The sequence below is a fragment of the Nymphaea colorata genome, chromosome 13, assembly GCF_008831285.2.
Source record: "Nymphaea colorata isolate Beijing-Zhang1983 chromosome 13, ASM883128v2, whole genome shotgun sequence".
Classification (NCBI taxonomy): domain Eukaryota; kingdom Viridiplantae; phylum Streptophyta; class Magnoliopsida; order Nymphaeales; family Nymphaeaceae; genus Nymphaea; species Nymphaea colorata.
The window spans coordinates 2,143,794-2,164,581 of NC_045150.1; the positions used below are offsets into that span (position 1 = coordinate 2,143,794).

The following is a 20,788-nucleotide window of genomic DNA, read 5'->3' on the forward strand; positions in this document are numbered from 1 at the left end:
AGTCCGACCAGACCAGCTACGTATTAGGGCATCACCGACTAATTGCTGATTCATATGTTGGTGCCTTTCATTCATTTGCTTAGTGCCCTTTAATTATATTTCATTATGCATTTGGAATGGTATAAAATTTAACTCCCAGGGACATACTTTCTCATGTACTTCCAACATAGCTTTTGGAAAAAGGTGGATGAGAAGAGAATAGAGGACATACATTCTCTTACTAGACCTTAAAGTCATGACTTAAAGTTGTTAAGACTAGAGCATGAATGTTCTATAAAGATCACAATCCTGTGGCAATAATCTCATGGTTCTTGATCCTAACCTTTCGAACAAAAAGAAAAGAATAGGGAAACAAGAAGGAACTTAGATTTCCAAAACAAAAGGAAACAAGCGAATCCTCCTTGAGAGACAGATTTCTTTGCTAATGGACATTGTTTAAAGCTCCTCCCAGCCTGAAAGCACTCTCTTGTAAACAAGCTGGGCAACAGCCATAAAGCCAAGAAAGACATAGGTATTTAGATTTCTACAACATAAGAGTGGGCCATAAGCCACGTCGCCGCCCCCTGGCCGGCACGGCGACAAGTGTCGAGGTCACTTGCGGGGGGAAGGGACCATGTTGGTAGGCTTACTTTCTTGCTTGACATAGCCCATTTCCATGGCTTCCGCATCAGCATCAGCATCAGCATCAACAGCAGCGGCAGCACTCTCTGTGGCATTGGCCTTAAGGCCTTCTCCTCCTGCATTGTTGGTGTTGCTGTTCATCACCTTCTTCTTCCTGTCATCACCACTCCAGTCCCTGTAGATGGCATAGAGGATCAACTGCAGGGCTCCAAGCCCACACCCAAACCCATTGGGGACCTGAATAAAAACAAAGAAAGGACACACAAGGGGGTCAAAAGGAGAAGCCGACCTTCTAACTAATTGAGAGGCACACGATTCAAAGTGCATATTCCCAGAAGTTTCAAACAAACAGGTGTCTTCACCATAGATGCCTGCACCAACCCCTTTGTTTCCAAAGATTTGATCTCTAAAATTGTGTCTAGATGCTGACTACCCATTTCGGGCCAAGTGTCGAGAGAACCAGATTTCTCAAAACCAACCTTATCTACAGTCGTGGAGGCCAGAGATTTTGGCCAAAAAATCTTAGACATAATAAGATGATGACGGAATATTTACCAGATTATTTAGCAGTTTCTTTTTTTGTTTATCTTAGTAGTACAAGCTTATATCTGCGCTTTTTTTTTTCTAAAAGAGATTGATTTAAATGGAGAAACTTCATTATAAGATCTAAATCCCTTAAGCTACTGAAGCTAGATCGAGGGCAGGTAGAAAGATTCAATATAGACTTCAATCAGATCGTGAATGTCTTGAACATTCAGATTAACGATTCAATGAGATCACAGCTTCAGAATTAAAATACCATCAATTTCTTTTTTTCATTTTTATCATATATATATATATATATTCTAAAAACTTTGACGTGCATGCATGCTTTATATGTAAACCGACTTAACATGTACTGGCAAAGAAATTGGGGCACTTTCCCGCATCCCCATGTCTGCTTACTGGGTATCTTATCCATTATAACCGTCGCCTGATATTTGACTTTGACTTCAACTTCACTTTTAGTTTGTCTGTTTGGTTTTTTTATGTTATGATTTTGAATTTTCAAGAAAATTCGGGCGTGAACCAGAAAAAATTTCAACAGGTGCCTATTAGTACTTTTACGAATTTCAACAGGCAAATGTGCTCCCTTAATATCATATGGCTCCTCCCCGAGCATGTTGGACTTTGGCTGTTTGAAAAGCAATTAGAGTTCAAATTCCATGACTACCAACTTCTAGAAGCAGATTAGTTATGCGTCCGAACAGATGCGGAAGTGTTCGGATACTTGGAATGACAAAAACATTCCTTAATGTAATAAAACGGGTGTCCAGAACTTTGTTTTTTCATGAATACTTTCGTTAATTTTCTTCATCAAACTTTATAAACATGCCTTAGATATACCATTTTTTAAAAGTGGAAATTAACTAACCCTTCGGTCATGTTATGACATAAATATGGATATACCAAGATCTCGAAAGATAAAATATCGAGTAGATCATTATACTGGCCAATGCTGATACGTACAAGAATCTATTTGGTCGGACCCATAATTGATCAAGATAATGTAAACAGAAAGAAGAAAGAGTACTATAAAAATCAACGCCTCAAGATACATCAACGTTTGATGGGTCAAACAATTGTAATTTTTCTTTTCTAAAAAACATCTTCAAATCAAAATTTTGTTTCTTAACATCATATAAAACATAGATCTTAATAAAAGACTGTGTTGAAACTATCAATCACAATTAAATCAAGTGAAATCTTCTTTGAGAGAGAAAGATCTTACTGCGACAAAGGGGTCGCGACCAAGAAGGCCGTAGACAAACCAGGAAGTGCCGCAGAGGAAGACAAATAGGGAGAGGAAAAATGGCATGTACTCCACACTCTTCGTCTTGATCACCAACCTCTGCACTCAAAACCCACATAATACACGGAAAATCAGCCTCAAAACAACCATCATTCAACCTTCACCAACTGAAAACATGAAGATAAGAAGGAAGAAATTAAGAATTACAGTTGCAAATTAATTAAAAGCGAGAGCTTCATTCTCTCATTTATTACAACCGCCCAGGGGAGTTCGATATCAGCGTCATCATTAAGAGTACAGATTAGACGGGGAAAGGCCATTTCAGACATTTTATATTACCCCAAGAAAGAAGCAACAGCAGGAACAGGAAGAGCACATTCATGGAATTAAAAGGGAAAATTTTCTGCTCAGATCATAAAGGCAAGGTCGGCACATATGGCGGACCAGCTGTCTGTCTCTGGTACCAACTTCACCAAATGAAGAATGGCAGAAATTTGGTCTGTGGTCTTTAATTAGATGAAAATGGCAACCAGATTAGAAGGCGTTTTCACTGTGGTGGAAAGCATGGTGGCAACCATGTCCTGAAAGAGACAGGCTCTCAGTCTAGCAGGTTTACTGCCTCTTCCTAATAGGGATACACCCAAAAGATGGACGCCATTCTTCATTCAAGAGAAGGAAGAGAGGGTGGTGCTTGAAGTCATGTGACTTGCTTTCCAGCAGAAAAGAAAAAAGAGAGGGAGAGAAAGAATGGAGCAGAGGCCATGGCCGTTGCTTTCTAGGTAACTTTCTAATGTCTACAATGAGGACGAGCCTTTCATCTGAGGACCGACGTATCGGAATCATGCGAACCAACGAGAGAAAACGAGCTGGAGCTGTTTTATCAGGATCATGGCGGAGAGAGGGTGTAAAGGAGGTTACCATGATGGAGAGTGGGGAGGCGTACATGCAGATGGAGAAGATGGTGGCGGCGAAACCGCAGAAGATCTTGCGGTGCTGGCCGTGGAGGGCAAGCATCGAGACGAGGGCGACGGCGGAGAAGAGAAGAAGCACCAGGCAGAGCAGCCCACCCACCTTCGCCCTCGCCTTCCTGTCGACGGCAAAGATGAGGAAGAGCAACACGTAGACCGACTCGATGGCCACGCCGGCGCCGTTGATGGTGCTCACCAGCAGGTTGTGCGGCGACACGAACGGAAGCCCGTACCACGCCGACAGGAGGCAGTTGAGCAGCGTCGCCACGTACGGAACGCCGGAAAAGTCCTCCGTCGACCGACTCTTTATGATCCTCTTGAACGTTATCCTGCGCAATATTTTTTTACCATTTTCTTTTTCAGTTCATTCACATCCAGAATTAACAGTTTCCTGAGATTTTTCTGTTAAAAAATGGAATTAAAAGAAAAAAAAATCCCTTGAGCGAAAATGTATTCACTTGATTAAACCCATGCTTGAGAATCTTCTTCAAGAATTGAACATACAAGAATGAAATTCTATAGAAAAAATTTGAACGTGGCATTCCGATTTACCATTCTTTATCGCATACTTGGAAAAGCTGGAAAAAAAGTTTTGTCTTTGTGCTTATTTTTACTTTAAGAGTTTAAAAAAAATTCTAACTTCAAACAGGAAGAAATTAGAAACAGACACAAAGAAAATATCATTTCTTGATGAAGAGATTATCTTGGAATATCCTCCAAATCCATTCTTGGTAAACTATGCCTTGAATTGGACTTGTTTTCAGAAAACCAAACAGCAAATTGAAAAAACATAAATGCCCCTTACCAGTCCCAAACACAAAGAAACTGCGGTCAACAACTCAAAAACTCTTGGAACAATTCACAATAAACCAACAAAACATAGAATTTAATTAGAAAAACAAAGAAAAGCATCAAAACTACTTAATGAGATCAAGAAACAGAAGGAGAAAGCAGCAACAGTACTCACGCTGGTGCCAAGAAAAGAAAGAGAGCAGTAGCATTCCCTGTTGCAAATCACAACCAAGATCAAGAAACAAAAACAAACCCTCGTAAGTCTATAAGGCAGAAGGAGAAAGGATTCGGGTCTCAACTTCAAGAAATGCTCACCAAAAATTCCAAAGACGAAATGTAAAACCTCCATCGATTCTCTTAGCTTTCACGTGTATCCCGGTGCTTACAGAAGTATACACACAACGATCACTAAGGAAGCAAATTCAGTAGAGAGAGAGAGAGAGTTGTGGTGGGTAGGTGGAAGAGGTGTATGGTGTTGGGAGTCAGATTCACAGAGAGAAAGAGGAAATAGGTAGAAGAGGTGACTGGTGTTCGAGGGTATATATAGACTCAAAGAGGAGAGAGAGGGATTTCACATTCATTGCGTCCTTATCCTATTTTTTGTCAGCCTGCTTAAGGTAAAACACCAATGCGTCAGCCTAGAGAGAGAGAGAGAGAGAGAGAGAGAGAGAGAGAGAGAGAGAGAGAGAGAGATTTCTCTTTGTTCATGCCATTGTTGGCCGTAAGCAATGCCATGGAAAGATCTGTCTCTCTCGCTCTGTCTTGTATTATTCTCCTACTTGTCTGCAGTTTATGATTCATTTGTTCATTTGGTAATTTTCTTTGTTAATAGAAAGCTTAATGAAGCAATAATTCCAGGCTCTATAGCTTCCTGTGACTCCTTTTAGTGGAAGAACAATAAACAAGCGTAGAGAGAGAGAGAGAGAGAGAGAGAGAGAGAGAGAGAGAGAGATTTCTGTTGCATCATCCGTTTGGTCTCGCAAACGTGAACTTCAAAACTGTGAAAGAAATAACAATAAACAATAAGAGCAAGAGAGGGAAAGAGTTTTCTGTTTAAATCACTCCTTTAACCTCCTAATCTGAAATTAAGGAAAAATTTTCAATACCCATCTAAAGGATTCGCAACAATAAAAACACACATAAACTTTTCATGCTCTTAAAAGACAAATCTAACTCTTACGCAGTTAATAAAAAAGTTTCATAAAAAAAAATTGCTTTTAAACATTAAAAATGTTAGTATCACAAAACTTTAACGTTCTAAACTTTAAAAAATAGCATGGAAAACTATAACTATATTATTATTTATTACATCCTATCATTAATAAAAACAATCCCTGGACATGCTTTTAAATGTTCAATATATTTGGATAGTACGGGGTATAGTTCATGATGCTAATGCACGCATGAACTTACCATTGTCTTTATAAAAAACATTTTAGTTTTTTTATCATATCAGATCAATATTAAGTCTATGTCTAATCAACGATTCTTTTCAGTTAATGGTCGTTATTAATGTTGAGCGATTTTTTTAATTTTCGCCAATTTTAAAAGGTGTATTTCTTTAAATTTCCCTAAAAATATGTGGATGAATGAAAGGTGACGGAATTGTCCACGTCCTCCAGGAAAACCAACATCATGCCCATCTCTTGGGTCCTTCTCGTGGGGCGGCCGCCCTTTTCGCTTCCACCTGTGGACCGCAACTACAATAGAGCGTGGGGCCCCAAAGGCAAGGGTGATACGGTAATTTTCTCTTCAACCGAGGCCCAACTAATCCCACGTAAAAATTGCAATAGCTCATTTAAAAAAATCTAAATTCTTGTTCCCGAGATTGCGGAAAAAATGTTCACTTACTTTACGAAATTTTTAATCTGTGATAGTTGAAATATAATATTAATACCTCTTCCAATATATTTCTAAAAATTTAAGAGAATTATTAAATCAGTATTTTTTTTTTTTTTCCTTTTGGACATTTGACGACAGTAGGGCTTCATTTGTCTTTCTAATTCCAAATCCACGATGCATAGCATCTACAGATTTCAGCTTCTCAATGCAAACGGGACAGAGGATATGAGACCTTAAATCTCTGGATCTGAAATTCAAACGATCTGGAATTGAGACTAAATTAACAAACACAACTTAAGGGCGCATTCGATCCGAGGGATTCTCAAACTTGTGATAGCTAAAATCCACAGTTGTATCAAACTGTGGATTTCAGCTTCTACCCAACGTGGACTTCAAATCCACACTTTAGTGTATAAAATTGTGGGGGAAGGAGTAGGTCGGACATGAAAACCACAGATTTCAAATCTGCAGTTATCCGAGATCACCATGTTTTGATAATTTCAGATTTGAAGCTGATGTGGACAACGAATTAAGAAAGAAAAAAAAAAGTTTATTTATTTTGGATAAACAAAAGCCTTCCTGTGGATCCATCTCCCTAGCAGAAGCAGATCCAAGATCTGGCATCAAACCTAATGAAGTTTCGGTAGCCGTTACGGTGTGGAGATAAAAGCCAATATTGGGTCGAGTACTCATGATCGAGTCTGAACTCGACCCGAGTTAATTAAATGGATCTGGATATTTATATCTTAGTCTGGGAGCAAAAAATTGGTGGATCGACGTGGATTTCAAATCCAAATCCAAACTTTAGTGTAAAAAGTGTGGATGGGGGGTGTAGATCGCATATGAAAACCACAGATTTCAAATCCGCAGTGATTTGAGATCACCACGGATCTCAAACTACAGGTGTGTTGATCAGAAGCCGACGTGGAATCTTTTTTTATGTGGGATTCACATAGCCAACAAACATCAGATTTCACCACCAAGAAAGAAAAGGATCTAAAATCCTTGATAGGTGACTAAAGCCTCACAATATGGGGGATCTTGATATGATGAAATCAAATTAACTCGAATCCTCTGTCTCACTTGTGATCTCTTACCCAAGGTAAACAAGTTGTCCTCAAAGGTTAAAGATTCAGTTTTTGGAAGAGGATTCACTTTTTCTTGTTTTGAATCCTTCAGACCACTAACATGCAAGCTGAAACACAAAAACCTTTACTATTTACTGATGTTTCTGACAATAGACACATTGACTTTTAGTTACAATTTCATTCAAAACGGCACTCAAACCCAACAAAAGAGGAGAGCTTGACTGAAGTTTCATGAAAGAGCGTTACTAAAAAACCATGAATAAGAGAAGCTTCATGACTTTTTTCAGATAAACGTCACTAAAGATTGGGATCTTTAGTTACATTTCAAGAAAAAATACCACCGAAAAAGTAAGAAGGAAGAGATCTTCATGACGTTTGAGTAAAAAAAAGCGATGGAATAATAGGAATAAGAGACATTACTGACGTTTTTAGGAAAAACTGAAAACCTTTGAAAGAGAATATTTTCACCGACTTTTTAGGCAAAGGAACGGGGTATACTCTTAGACAATGCCGGTGACAATTTTCACGGGCGTAGGTCTTCTCACTCGGCAACCACCTTCAAAAGTCAGCAGAGAAATGTATGTGTTTTTTTTTTTTTTTTTTTTTTTTTTTTTTTTTTTTTAAATTAACGCGGCTGGATGGACCAGTGGTGGTGCTAAGGGGTTATGAACCCCTTAAAATCGTGAAAAATAAAATTTTATTGGTTAGTATTTCAAAAATTTTAATTTGGCCCTACTAAAAATTTTTAAGTTCAAAGCCTTTTGAAAAACAAATTGACCCCCTTGTGGAAAATTTTCTTGGCTCCGCTCTTGAGCTGGAACTCAGAGTGGGACTTATTTACATGTTAAGGGGAGACAAGGTTTCAGTGACACCAAGAAAACGTCGTTAAGGATGGGAAAGGCGTCACATTGCTCCTTTTGCTTCATTTGACTTGTAGGAGTCGACAGACATAAAGTTTGAAATAATTGTTGTTACTGAGATTATGAGATGCGCAATTATATGTTCTCTATGCTTCATTTAACTTGTAGGAGTCGACAGATATAAAAGTTGAAATAAAATCTAGTTAGTGAGATTATGAGATGCGTAATTATATGTCATCTATGCTTCACTTAACTTGTGTCATCGACAGATAGAGAATGTGGAGTACTTTTAAAGGATTTTGAACCATTAGTGACACAATTTCCTTTGAAGCACTTGGCTGTGTACCGTATTCGTAGTTGTCTAATTCAAAGTTTCATTTTTCCAAAATTTACCACTCTGAGTTTTGTTAATATATATATATATATATATCGTTTGATGTGGTTCAATTGAGCTTAGTATTGCAGATTTTTAAGAGGGCCGTATCAGCCCACGTGTCGCATATGGGCAGCCTGTCAATATCATGCATATAGAAACAATCAGTGACAGAGCCATAAATTTTTGGTTGAGGGGACCTAGTGGTTTAACGTTTAAATTTTAAGGGGTGCTACAATGCAAAATGCTAAAAATTAGGAAGGTATTAATATGAAATGAGACAATTTTTATATGTTGGTGTAGGCAATTGCACGCACCAGCCCACACACAGCTCCACCACCGTGGCGGATTCATGTCGAAATTAGTTTTGAATTTGTAGTCTGCATTTCTTCATAGTCAAAGCAGCACAGCATTGATGATGTGAGCAGTTTCTTGGCTTGTTTTCCAAATTTTCAAATACTACAGGCAACAACTTGTGAGCATTAATAAGGAGAAAATTCGTTGGGAAGTGAGAACTTGAAATTGACAATTAAATTGAGTTTCCATGTGCACCAACTCCTTGCGCAAGAATAAGCAAATGCACATATGAGATATTTAATTATCTACCATCACTAAGGAGCTTTTTCATAAAATAATAACAAGTTGGTCCTATTACCAAGGCGGCCCCTAAGGATCCTTGGGGAGGGGCATTCTGAGTGTCACTAAATGTGACTACGTGGTCACTGGTCTACCTAATGTGATGTTTGCTTGGTCCATTAGTGACACATTTTTTGAACCAAGTACATGCCACGACGTTTACTAGCATTTCATGTGGTGCCAGAAGTTGTGGCAGTAAAGCTTTCACTGATACATTCACTTATTAATTTTACTAACATTTTCTCAAAGCCTTTAATTTTGTTTTTGGGTAGTGCTTGCATCTCTGGTCCGACACTACTAGGGCGGGTGTTCAATGAGCCAAGTCAACCCGAGTTCGACTAAAAGTCACTCAGTTAAACTCAACTCGAGCTTGACTCATTTAATGAATAAGTGGAGTTGAAGTTGAAAAAAAAAAAAACAAACTCAATTAACTTTAACAAGTCAGTTCAGACTAGGATGACTTAGCTCTTGTCAACTCGGTTTAGCCCATGAAGAGAAAACACACACACACACACACACACACAAACACACACACACATTATATATATATATATGATTGTAATGGCATCATATGATTGTTGAATGTTATAATAAAACATGAAACCCAGGTGTTTAGGTAGATTATTCTGAAAGTTTAATTTAGTGGCGGAATTTAGGTGAATTTGAGTCCAATTATATAAGACTGCCCAATGAAACCCAGGTCGCTACCCTTATGACTAATTAAAAATTTGTCGACTATATGCTTGTGGCTCCCAAAAAAAATTCTGCCTCCACCCGTAGAACTTATGCTTGCCTGCAACATTCCCTGTTTTGTTTCAAAGATATCGTTATCAAGACTGTTGTTGTCAATTGGACTGAGTTGGCAACTTAAGGGACAGAAAAAAAGCAAAAAGAATAAAGGGTTTTTTCCGTCCCTAATTTACCGGATCTAGTGGCGCCACCTCCCATTTATTAGGGCAATGTTCATCCACACCTTTCTTGAAGTATCTTCATGAAGGTTCTTTGTTTCCAGAATGACCAAGAGTATTTTTGTCTTTTGAAGTTTTTTTTATTTTTATTTGTTATCTTTAATTTTAAAAGGAATTAATTGTGCTTTTCCTTGTCCACTCACATGTTTTGGAGCTTGAAACATACAAACACACCTCATGAAACTACTTTGAAATCTTAAATTTGTAGTTGGATTTTTAGTGGACCTAGGTCCAATTATATTAGCTCACTGCTTCATGGATGTAGGTGGACTTGGTTGTTCAATATATATTTAGTGTCAAATCAAAAAAAATTTTCTGGCTCCACCATTGAATCTATAGCCGACCCACTAAATATGTGTAACATATTTGCTTGTCAGTCAGATCTCGTCTCTATGGTCTTTTTTTTTTTTTATTGGTTAGTTTGGTGAAAGTGTGATTAATAGAAGTTTCAAATTAAGGTAGTCTTGGTATATGTTTTTGTAAATATGTTTGAGAAATGGTTAAGAGACAATTGATTTTTATAATGAATGTGAAAGTGATTTTATACGTTTACGTAGCAGGTCATGTAATACGGAAATATTATGCTTTGTAGTTAGCAGTGTATGTTTGCTATATGGTGATTTTGATTGAACAGTAGTTAATATTAGTAAGGTAATACACAGCTGAAGATGAGACTCATGAAGAAAACGAAGGCCAAAAGTCACGTTTTGGTTGCAAAAATAAGTGTGTAAAAATAGTCTAATTCACTACAGATATTTAAACAGTATCCAGTTTACACGGAGGGTCGAATATTTTGCAGTAAAAAGTATTGCTTTTATTTCTTAATCAATTGTTCTTTTGAGTGCATAAATCTTTAAAATTAAACTGTCCATCAAAAAGATTATATATATATCAAAGTCATTTAGTCATCTAATTAGAACCATCCAATCTATCATCATGGACAATTAAGAAAAAAACAATGAGAAAAATGTAATGAGTATTTTTATCATCTAATATTTGTTTCTACTTTTTTCTCTATGTTTTTCTATCAACAATTCATCTGCATCATATTATGAACGGCTTTAGTTAGATGGTTGGGTGACATCAAAATGTTGATGTTGTGGGAGTCATTCATTTTTACTTGTTATAAGAACACACTATTAAAGCCCTAAAAGTGTTCACTTAATATATGTTTTGCATCACCATATTCTTAAGAACATATCGGTAAGGTTACAATTTTTTTAAAAAAAGCCCCTTAATTTGAATACTAAAATTAATGTGTGGCTTTCATCCTGACCTAATGGCCTGGTTTCTACCAATTTCTCTCATATATATATATAAAAGAGAGAGAAATTGGTAGAAACCATGCCATTAGGTCAGGATGAAAACCACACATTAATTTTAGTATTTAAATTAAGTTTTTTTTTTAAAAAAAATCTAACCTTACCGATATGATCTTAAGAATATGTGATGCAAAACATATACTAAGTTAAACACTTTTAGGACTTTAATAGTGTTCTAATAACAAGTAAAAACGAATGACTCCCATAACATCAACATTTTGATGTTATTTTTTTGAAAATTCAAAAGGTAGGTTTGTGAATCAAAATTTCCCCAAGAAAATGTAGGTAGCTGAAGCAGGCTCTTTTTTGGGCATTCAACCACATCAATTGCTGCCCTTAATAAGGGACAAAGATGCATGCTTGGATCTTTATTAGGGTGCTAATGAAGGCCATACAATACAACCAACAACTCCATTTTTTTGGGTGGTTAGCATAAAGGGGGCAGTGGCAGACACTCACCCATCTTTCCCACACATATATAACCTGCTCAAACTATGTATTGGCCCACAACTTTTGAGACATGCTCTAAAACAAATTAGCTTTTCACCAACCATTTTGGCAGGCAAAATTTATTACTGGACCCTTTGGGTCGAAGCTGGTTATATGCACACTCCGCACGAAAAAATTGTGCACAAGGTTGTGAACCAAGATAACCCAATTAAAAGAAAAAAAGAAACTTTGTAGAAGGGTAAACTGTGATTGTGAAAAGAGTTAGAAAGTCTAAAATACCCATTATTTTTATAAAAAATATCAAAAATACCCTCCACCCCCCTTTTTGTGCATACTTGTTGTGAGCACAGAAGTGTGCACTTGTAAGTAAAGTTAAGACTATACTCCTACTTGTTTTGTTCCTGATATACATACTCTTTCAAGCTTACTCCTACTTGCTCCTGATATGCAACATTCTTAGCTAACCAAGCAGTTCATTACAAAGTATCCCCTCCTTTTTCTTGCAAGTTTTTGCCTTTGTGCTCAGTGACATAAGTTCTAAATGAACTGAACCATGTAAAACTGTGTGACCTCCTCTTTTGTACTTACTTTTTTCTTTATTTCCATGGTATATTGTTTGAAAATTTTAACAGAGGCTGAAATAAAAATTTCAATTTTTTTTATATAAGTTGAAGTAAATTTTTTGAAATTCATATACAAATTTTTGATTTTTAATATTTTGAGAGGGAGCCAATGAGTGTCCAAGCTGTCTGTCCTTCATTCACTGTTGTGTGAAGAGTTGCTTCCTTTTAGATCATTTTATTTGAAAAAACCAATTCTGCAAGTCACTCTCTTATTTTCTGTTTGGAGACAGCCATTTGAGAATTGTAGAGAAAAGATGAGTGCTTACTTGTTTTGGACGAACAGGGTTTCCTACGGTTCCATAGAAGGTCGGAGCCTCTACACAACTCCCTTATCCCTCTATGAGTGCTTACTTGTTAGGCTTCAAAAATTGAGCCAATACTTTATTATTGGCACATTCTTTTTGGAGGTACATTGTGTGTTGAATACTGCCCACTGGAATCAAATTACAAGCAAAACATGCCACCATTTAGAGTGATGAACACTTCCTATCGCAATCAAATTACTGATTGAGATTTTATTAGCCCACAAGATCGGTATTGGGAGAGGTTATATGTTAAAACTTAGTAGGGAAGGCCATGAAAACTCACCCCTCCCCAAAAGCCCACTTTGGTTGCATGTAGATTAGGGAGGGCCGATTTTCATACCTGCCATGCTTTCTTATATTAGGTGAGTGCATAACACACAATGTAACTCCAAAAAGAATGGGCCAATAATAAAGTACCGTTCAATTTTTGAAACCTAACAAGTAAGCACTCATAAAGGCATAAAGGCATAAAGGAGTTGAGTGGAGACTTCTACCTTTTATGAAGCCATAGAAATTCATGTTCATCCAAAACAAGTAAGCACTAATATTTTCTCTATAATTCTCAAATGGCTGTCTCCAAACAAAAAATAAGAGAGTGACTTACAGAATTGGGAGTGACTTAGAGAATTGGTTTTTTCATATAAAATGATCTAAAAGGAAACAACTCTTCACTCAACAATGAATGAAGGACAGACCTTCTCAACCTTCGTCCCCCACCATCCCATCGATGGCGAAGATCAAGAAGAGCAACACGTAACTGACTCAAATTTTCATGCCGGCGCCGTTGACGATGCTCACCACCTGATGGTGCAGCGGGGACACGATGGGCAGCCCCGTACCAAGCTGACATCCGGCCTCCTCTTTATGATCCTCTCGAATATTATGCTGTTCTTGATTTTTTTTGACCATCTTTCTTTTTGAGTTCATTCACATCCAGAATTTCCAGTTTTGGGAGATTTTTTTGCTAAATGTAAAATCAAAAGAAAAATTGTTGCTTTTGTGAGAAAATGTTTTCCCTCGATTAAACGCCATGCTTTAGAATCTTCTTCAAGAAATGAACTTCTAATGAGGGTGACTTCAGTGTGATTATGGTGCCAAAAAACAAACGGCCTATTCTGACTTGTAATGGTGAAATAAATTTTATAGCAACGATTTGAAATTGGTATGTCGAATTACCATTCTTTATCTCTCATATCTGGAAGTGTGAAAAATAGTTGAGCTTTTTTTTTTTGGTTTTCTTTTATAGGAATCCAAAGAATCTTAAGCTAAATCAGGAAGAAATATTTTAGAAAGAGAAAGAGGATATCATTTCATTATTGGGGCTTCAAGAGGAAAAATTATCTAGGAATAACGTGCCAAATCCTTTCTTGCTAAAATAAGCGTTGAAGTGGACTTGTTTAAAGAAAAGTGCCTAACAAGTCTCAAAATGTAAAGGAGTGAAGACAACGACCAAAACTCTTGGTTTTATTGAAAGAGACCAGCAAACAATAGAATTCTACTAAGAAAAAAATGATAAAAGAATGCATGCCGGAAAAAGCGCCACGGTAGTGCCAAGAAAAGAAAGAGACAAGTAGCATTTCATGTTGTAAATCGAAGTTGCTTATAAGTGAGTAATGACCATAATATCCATAGTGAGTAAAAGGGTAGCCCCTTATAAGGACAAAAAAAAAAAAGGGATGGTGCAAAAGTTAAATAATGAATGAGGAGTGGCGGTATTTTGATAGGCGTTTAAAAGAATGGCGGTGTTTTGATGGGGCCTCATAACCACGGCTTGCTGATACCCACTATGAGATAAATTTGGGTGATGATTTGCCAAGTGCCTAGCACTCATCATATAGTCTACGGTATGAAAGATTGAAGAATGCTACTGTTACCTTTAAGACTGAGAAAGACTGGCCGAGTTCTTGGGGCAACCCTTAGTGCTACGTGGGCGAGAAATGGCTTGAGATGTGAGAACTTGGCATAAGAGCAAATCAATTTCTCAAAAAGAACTTAAAAGACAAGAAAGGCATGAGAATGACTTCAAAAAAAGGGAATAAGATCTAAAAGTTCTGATAGTGAGAGGTGTCCACTAGACTGTTTTGAAAATATTGGCTTGTTGCAATACACCCTATGGTTTGGGGCATGTTTGCTAGACCCTGGTTCAAGTGATTTGATGGTGTTGGCCAGATGAGATCACAAGTTTCGAAGATGCACTATAGAAAACTGAGGATTTACCGACGACTAAAAAACATCTGCGTCGATAAACATTTTACTGACGTTAGAGATAGTCGACAGTGAAGATAATGTCGGTGAATACTATTATCAAAATTCTAGTACGTGCCTTGATATAGAATTCTGCACCAATATAGTTTAGGTTACTTTCACCATCATCGTGTTTTGGATATCGATAATGATTAATCTTCATCGACATTTAAAGCCAGACGCCGGTAAAAGTAGCCTTTCACCGACGTCCAATTTTCCTATGTGAGTGAATCGTCATTTTTTGTAGTGATGGTATCTAGGCATCCTTAGTGAAAGGCCATGGATGTGCAGCTTGCCGAGATAGATAGGATGAAGAATATCTAACATCCAAAAGGATCGTCTAAAAGAGCAAGGCTCCTTGATGTTAACATGAATTAGTAGCAAGATTGTCATGGTACTCAAAGGTGAGTACTGTCTTGAAAATTTGATGCTTAGTACTCGTCAGATATCTTCTAAACTTTATTAAAGAAAAACATTAAAAGCAAGAGAAGAGTAGGAAGACATGAAGTTGGACTAGAAGCAATACATACGATCAGACAGGTAGCCACAATATGACAGGTGTGTGAATCAGATGGATGTAAGCACAATCAAGAACAATCAACGACATTATGTTGGATCCTTGTGTAAAGACAGCTAGAAGTTAGCCAGGGGACAAGACAGAGCCACAAATGATTCATGGTAACTAATAGAATGATGGAATGTGGCAGAAGACAATGAAGTGGATGGTTATGGATTTTGTCATGCAGGTAGTTGGTCGATGAGGATGTCCATGATTTGGTTGTTAGTGAACGTTGCAAACAAACTATGCCTGACTAGGCCAAGTAAGAAGTATTAGATGTTCATGTACCTAGCTTTGGCATTGCTTAGGAAGCAAGTGTGATCCAATCAGACATTGAGCCAAATAAAAAGCAATGCACATGTGATGTACAACATGGTGGTGTGAAGTTGAAGCATATTAGCGCAACATAGTTGGCAGGCCCTTCAGAAGATACAGTTTCGTTAATAAGTTCCCACACATAGCGATTAGGCTGCACATGAGGGTGCGTGTGCGTTGGGCTAATTCTCCTGGTGAACGCATAGGCTGCATTCACAACTGCATATGATGGCACAAAAACAACCAAATGCAAGTTCGTTGCAAAGTAGGGCAATGGTCGGCTACCTTGCTTAATGACATCTAGTCAGTAGCTGACTTCCGCCTAAGACTTCTTTTCAATAAAAGTCTTCCTCCACCAATAGTTTGTATGGATTAGATAATAGTTGAAGAAATGACAATGTTTTGACAGAACTTCATGGCCACATCTTGCCGATCGCTTACTATAGGATAAATCCTAGGTGATGGTTTACTGAGTGCCTAACACTCTGTGTTTAGTCGACGGTCCAAAAGATTGAAGAATGTTCCTGCTACCTTTAAGGTTGAGCAATGCTGGCCAAGGGCATGTGGCAACCCTTTACATTGCACGGACCAGAAATGGCTTGAAAAGTCGGTCCATGACAAAAAAACAGACCACCATAGAAATTCATGTATCTAATATCTTATCCATGCAAAAAAGCCTGCGATTGTTTAGTGCATATATATCTTTACTTAAAATGTGTAATTAGTTGTCTTTCCTTTGGTCGAGCAGGAGGGGCATATCAGGTGAATTTGGGTCAGGATGTCAATGGATCAGATATATTATTAACCATATTCACTTTTTTGGACCTTCTCATATGTTCATATTCAAATTCAGATTTGAATACAAATGAAGAAAAGCCATATCCACATGCATCAGAATCTAAAATCTAGTGTCACAATCTGAATCTGATTTTGCTTTCACATCTGAATTTGAATATGAATTTTGAACTAAATCTGGCTAATTTTCAGAATGTAAGGGTGTTGGATATATATTTGTTTAAAATAAGTCCAATATGAATCTAAGTCTGAATCTAAATAAGGCCGAATGTCATTTTTTTTTTAAATCTGAATCCAATCCTATTTCTTAATGAGATATTATTATTTTTTTCATATCCAAATTTTTCAAAACGATTTAGTCGAACATCCATCCAAATCGGAGACATCCCTAGTTTTGGGATGGAGTGGTTGGTTGTTCCCATTTCTCTCTCTCCCCAGGTAGAGAAATGTTGAGTGGAGATAGTAAGTTTGGAAAGCTTTTGATTGTCAAATAAAAATGATTGATTTTGTTGCAAAGACATCAAAAAAGGATGAACCACAAAAAGTGGGCAAGCATGAGAGAGAGAGAGAGGGAGAGAGATTTAAACCAAGTTACTCGATTTAACGTTCAATCAAATTAATGGTAGGCCTTTCACTTGCCAATCAACTCAACCAGCTATACTAACCCCTTGGGGCAGAGGGAGGGGGAGATAGAGAGAGAGATGTGAAGGGACACCAATTATTTGTTTGTATAGGAAGAAGTGATTTCTGCCTTATTTATCACAACGAAAGCGATAAATTGAACAATTACTCCATGAAAGTTACCTCACGCTCTTATGCAGTCCATATAACCCGAAAGCCATGCCCTTTCTTCCATCTATCGACCAACCCTCTCTCCTCTCCGCCTGTCTCAATCTCATATTTCATTTATCAGGTCTTCATTTTGTTGGCCTAACTTCTAATACATCTGTGGTACGCTTGTCGTTCTAGTGAATGATATATATCTTAAAATTATGAGGTGCAAAAACCGTTACTTTTCCAATTGAAATCCCCAAAAGGGTGGTAAAGAAATAAGGGCACTTTCTCGTATCCGTATGTATGCTACAACGTTCATCTGATATTAGACTTTGACCAAATTTTCTTTTCTTTTCTTTGTTCATTTTTTTGAGAAAATTCAATAGGAGCCTACCACCAGTTCTTTGTCAAATTTAAGAGAGGTCTATTTAGATTCTTCATACATTTTTCATTTGGTAGACATAATTGAAGGTGCAAAAAGAAACATCAAAGAGTTTAAAAAAATCAATGCCTCAAGATAGATCAAATTTTCATGGGTCAAAATTATAATTTTGTTTCTAAAAAGATTCCACCATATCATAACTGTGTATGAGGGGAGGCGATATCTGGGAGAAAAGTGTAGTATAAGAGAGAAACAAGAAAAATGGAGGGAAGACATCTGGTTTAGTCATGGTCCGGCTAGGGGCAGTTGGTACACTTATCTAGCCTGCGAGAGTCGCTTGCCGACTCCAGACAGGCTCCGAAAACGTGAATGGAGTTTTCCTTGCAGTAAAGCTGGAGAAACTAACAACCATATTAACGATTGAGTGCAGCAGGATGAAGGAAGTATGGAGGTGGGTAGCTTCCAAATTAGGCTATTCCAAGGTCCTACAGGACAATTTTATAGCAGCATTCAAGAGTTGGATGAAAGTGAAGGTGAAGAAGTGTTGGAAGACTACATTTCTTGTCACCTGTTGGCGAATTTGGTGGCACCGTAACAAAGTTATCCATGAGGATGTCCAACACTCAAGAATTGATATGAAATGGTGGAAGGAAGGAGGGAGTGGCGGCAGTGTGTTCGATTTCTCCAAACTTTCAGAGACAAAATTGAAGTGGAGAGAGGGCCAGCTATAGTTGATGTTGGTGTTTTTGTAAAGGAACATCTGAGTTATGTAGATATGATGCTTTTGTGCAGTTTAACAGTTAATTTTGGTTATTGGGTGTTTTGAAGGATTGAGTCAGCTCTTGGTTTTGTGTTGTGAAGATTGGTGTAGCTGTTTGCTACATTATATGAGAGCCTGAAAAATAAATCTTGATAAAAGCCTATATTCTAACTGATAATGTGGTGGGCAGCATCACACACCAAAATGAAGCACTCAGACATGATAGAGGAATCAAGAAGCTAGGTTTATAGGATTCATTAGCTGCTTTATCGTGTAAACCTGCCTTCTCAACTGCTCTATCGTGTGTGAGCGTTCCAGTTTCTGCCAAAGTGGAGCACGATAGAGCAGTTGGGAAGGCAGGTTTACACGATAAAGCAGTTAATGAATCCTATAATTCAGAACGTAAAAGAAGGGGAAAATATGGAACAATGTTACAATAGTAAAATCTCTCTACTCCCTCTCAACGAGTGCTGAAGAGAGTGGAGAGGATTCCACCATGGACGTAAGAAGAATTAAATGCCACTATGTAAAAAAAAAAAAAAGGCAGTTTTGTGGCCATGATATGCCAGAGAAGTCCTCCGCCGACCTCCTCTTTATGATCCTCTTGAATGTTAGTGTGCTTAAGATTTTTCTGAACATCTTTCTTTTTTTAGTTCATTCACATCCAGAATTTCCAGTTTTGTGAGATTTTTTCGGTAACTGTAAATTAATCAAAAGAAAATTGATGCTTTTGTGAGAAAATATTTTCCATTGATTGAACGCCCTGCTTGAGTATCTTCTTCAAGAAGTGAACTTACAATGGGGGCAACTAATTCAGTGTTATTTTGATGCCAAAAATGAACAACTTGCTCTGACTTATAATGGTGAAATCAATTTTATAGCAAAGATTTTCCAAGTACCAATCTTTCACATGCCCCGCCCTTGGTGCCATATCATGAAGTTGAGCTTTGTGCTTGTTTTCATTTATGGGAATCCAAAGAATCTGTAGCTAAATCAGGTAGAAATATTTTAGAAAAAGAAAGAGAATATCATTTCATTACTGGGGCTTCAGAGGAAAGATAATCTTGGAATAGCGTGCCAAATCCTTCCTTGCTAAAATAAGCCTTGAAGTGGACTTGTTTTCCAAAATGCAATTAGACGGGTTTTAATTATATACAAGGGCGCAGCTAACAACCCTAACTCTTGGTATTATCCAAAGAAACCAGCAAAAGATAAAATTCTATTAAGAAAACAAAGGAACAAAACGTACACAGAAAAAATCAGCAGCCATAGTGTGGGGTGAAGTCAGAATTTTTTCATGAAAAGGGCCGAATTAAAGTTTTTTGACTAGAGCCAAAATATTTTTCAAAATTTTTATATACAATAAGTGAAATTTTTTTAATTTTATATGTAATTATTTATTTGTTCTTTAGAGGTGGGATCAAGGCCCGTGTGGGCCCTACCCTAGCTCCACCCCGTGCCAAGAAGAGAACAGAGAAGCAGCATTCCTTAGGGGTGAACACGAGCCAAGTCTAGCCCGAGTTTAGTCAGCTCGAGCTTAGCTTGGCATTCCTTAGGGGTGAAGACGAGCCAAGTCTAGCCCGAGTTTAGTCAGCTCGAGCTTAGCTTGACTAATGAAGCCTCGAGCTCGACTGAAATCAAGCTCGAGAATAGCTCGACAGAAACAGCTCGAGCTTGACTTGTAGTTACGTGTTGAGCTCGAGCTCGACTCAATGAAGGCTCGAGAAACCCATTTGAATAGAATTGATATTCATCGCTACGTGTTGAGCTCGAGCTGGACTCAATTAAGGCTCGACAAACTCGTAAACTCATTTGAATATATCGACTTGATTAAAGCTCGACAAACTCAATAAATGCTCGAGCTCAACTCGGTAGTCACGCGTTGAGCTCGAACTCAACTTGATCATTTGAACGAGTCGACTCATAAACTCGAGCTCGACTCGTTAAACAAATGACTTGGCTCGAACTCGGTCACAAACTGAGTTTGAACGAGTCTAGCTCGAGTGAGCTTGACTTATTGTTCACCCCTAGGATTCTGTAAATAAAAGTTAGTTATATGCACTGCACCGTGCACAGAAGACTTATGCATTCGAGATGTAATGACCAGAATATCCATAGTCATAATTAGTAAAAAGGCAGTGGAAAAGTCAAAAAATAAAGAAAACATTTCCTTTTGAAAAATTTTCAAAATACCCTAACTCTCCCCTTCTTTGCTTTTGCTGCATGCATGTTGCATGCACCACCCTTCACTCTCGTTGTAAATCACAACCAAGATCAAGTAACGAAAAGCCCTCGTAAGTTTGTAAGGGAGAAGGAGAA

General features: G+C 37.7%; 1 protein-coding gene across 1 annotated transcript; it reads right to left on the reverse strand.

Moving 5' to 3' along the window:
- Positions 1–348: 348 nt before the first annotated feature.
- Positions 349–4,694, reverse strand: LOC116266550 (bidirectional sugar transporter SWEET1-like). The gene is made up of 5 exons (XM_031647796.2): positions 4,489–4,694; positions 4,349–4,385; positions 3,332–3,710; positions 2,393–2,512; positions 349–858 (listed from the first exon to the last, which is right to left on the reverse strand). The coding sequence occupies exons 1-5, from the start codon at positions 4,520–4,522 to the stop codon at positions 592–594; spliced, it is 837 nt and encodes a 278-aa protein (XP_031503656.1). The 5' UTR covers positions 4,523–4,694; the 3' UTR covers positions 349–591.
- Positions 4,695–20,788: the final 16,094 nt, after the last annotated feature.

Excerpts from the sequence above, each read along its gene's own strand:
- LOC116266550 (XM_031647796.2), bottom strand. The coding sequence starts at position 4,522 with ATGGAGGTTTTACATTTCGTCTTTGGAATTTTTG. Across the intron at positions 4,386-4,488 it reads TTTCGTCTTTGGAATTTTTG|GGAATGCTACTGCTCTCTTT; the intron begins GTGAGCATTTCT and ends GATTTGCAACAG. Across the intron at positions 2,513-3,331 it reads CCTCCCCACTCTCCATCATG|AGGTTGGTGATCAAGACGAA; the intron begins GTAACCTCCTTT and ends TTTTGAGTGCAG.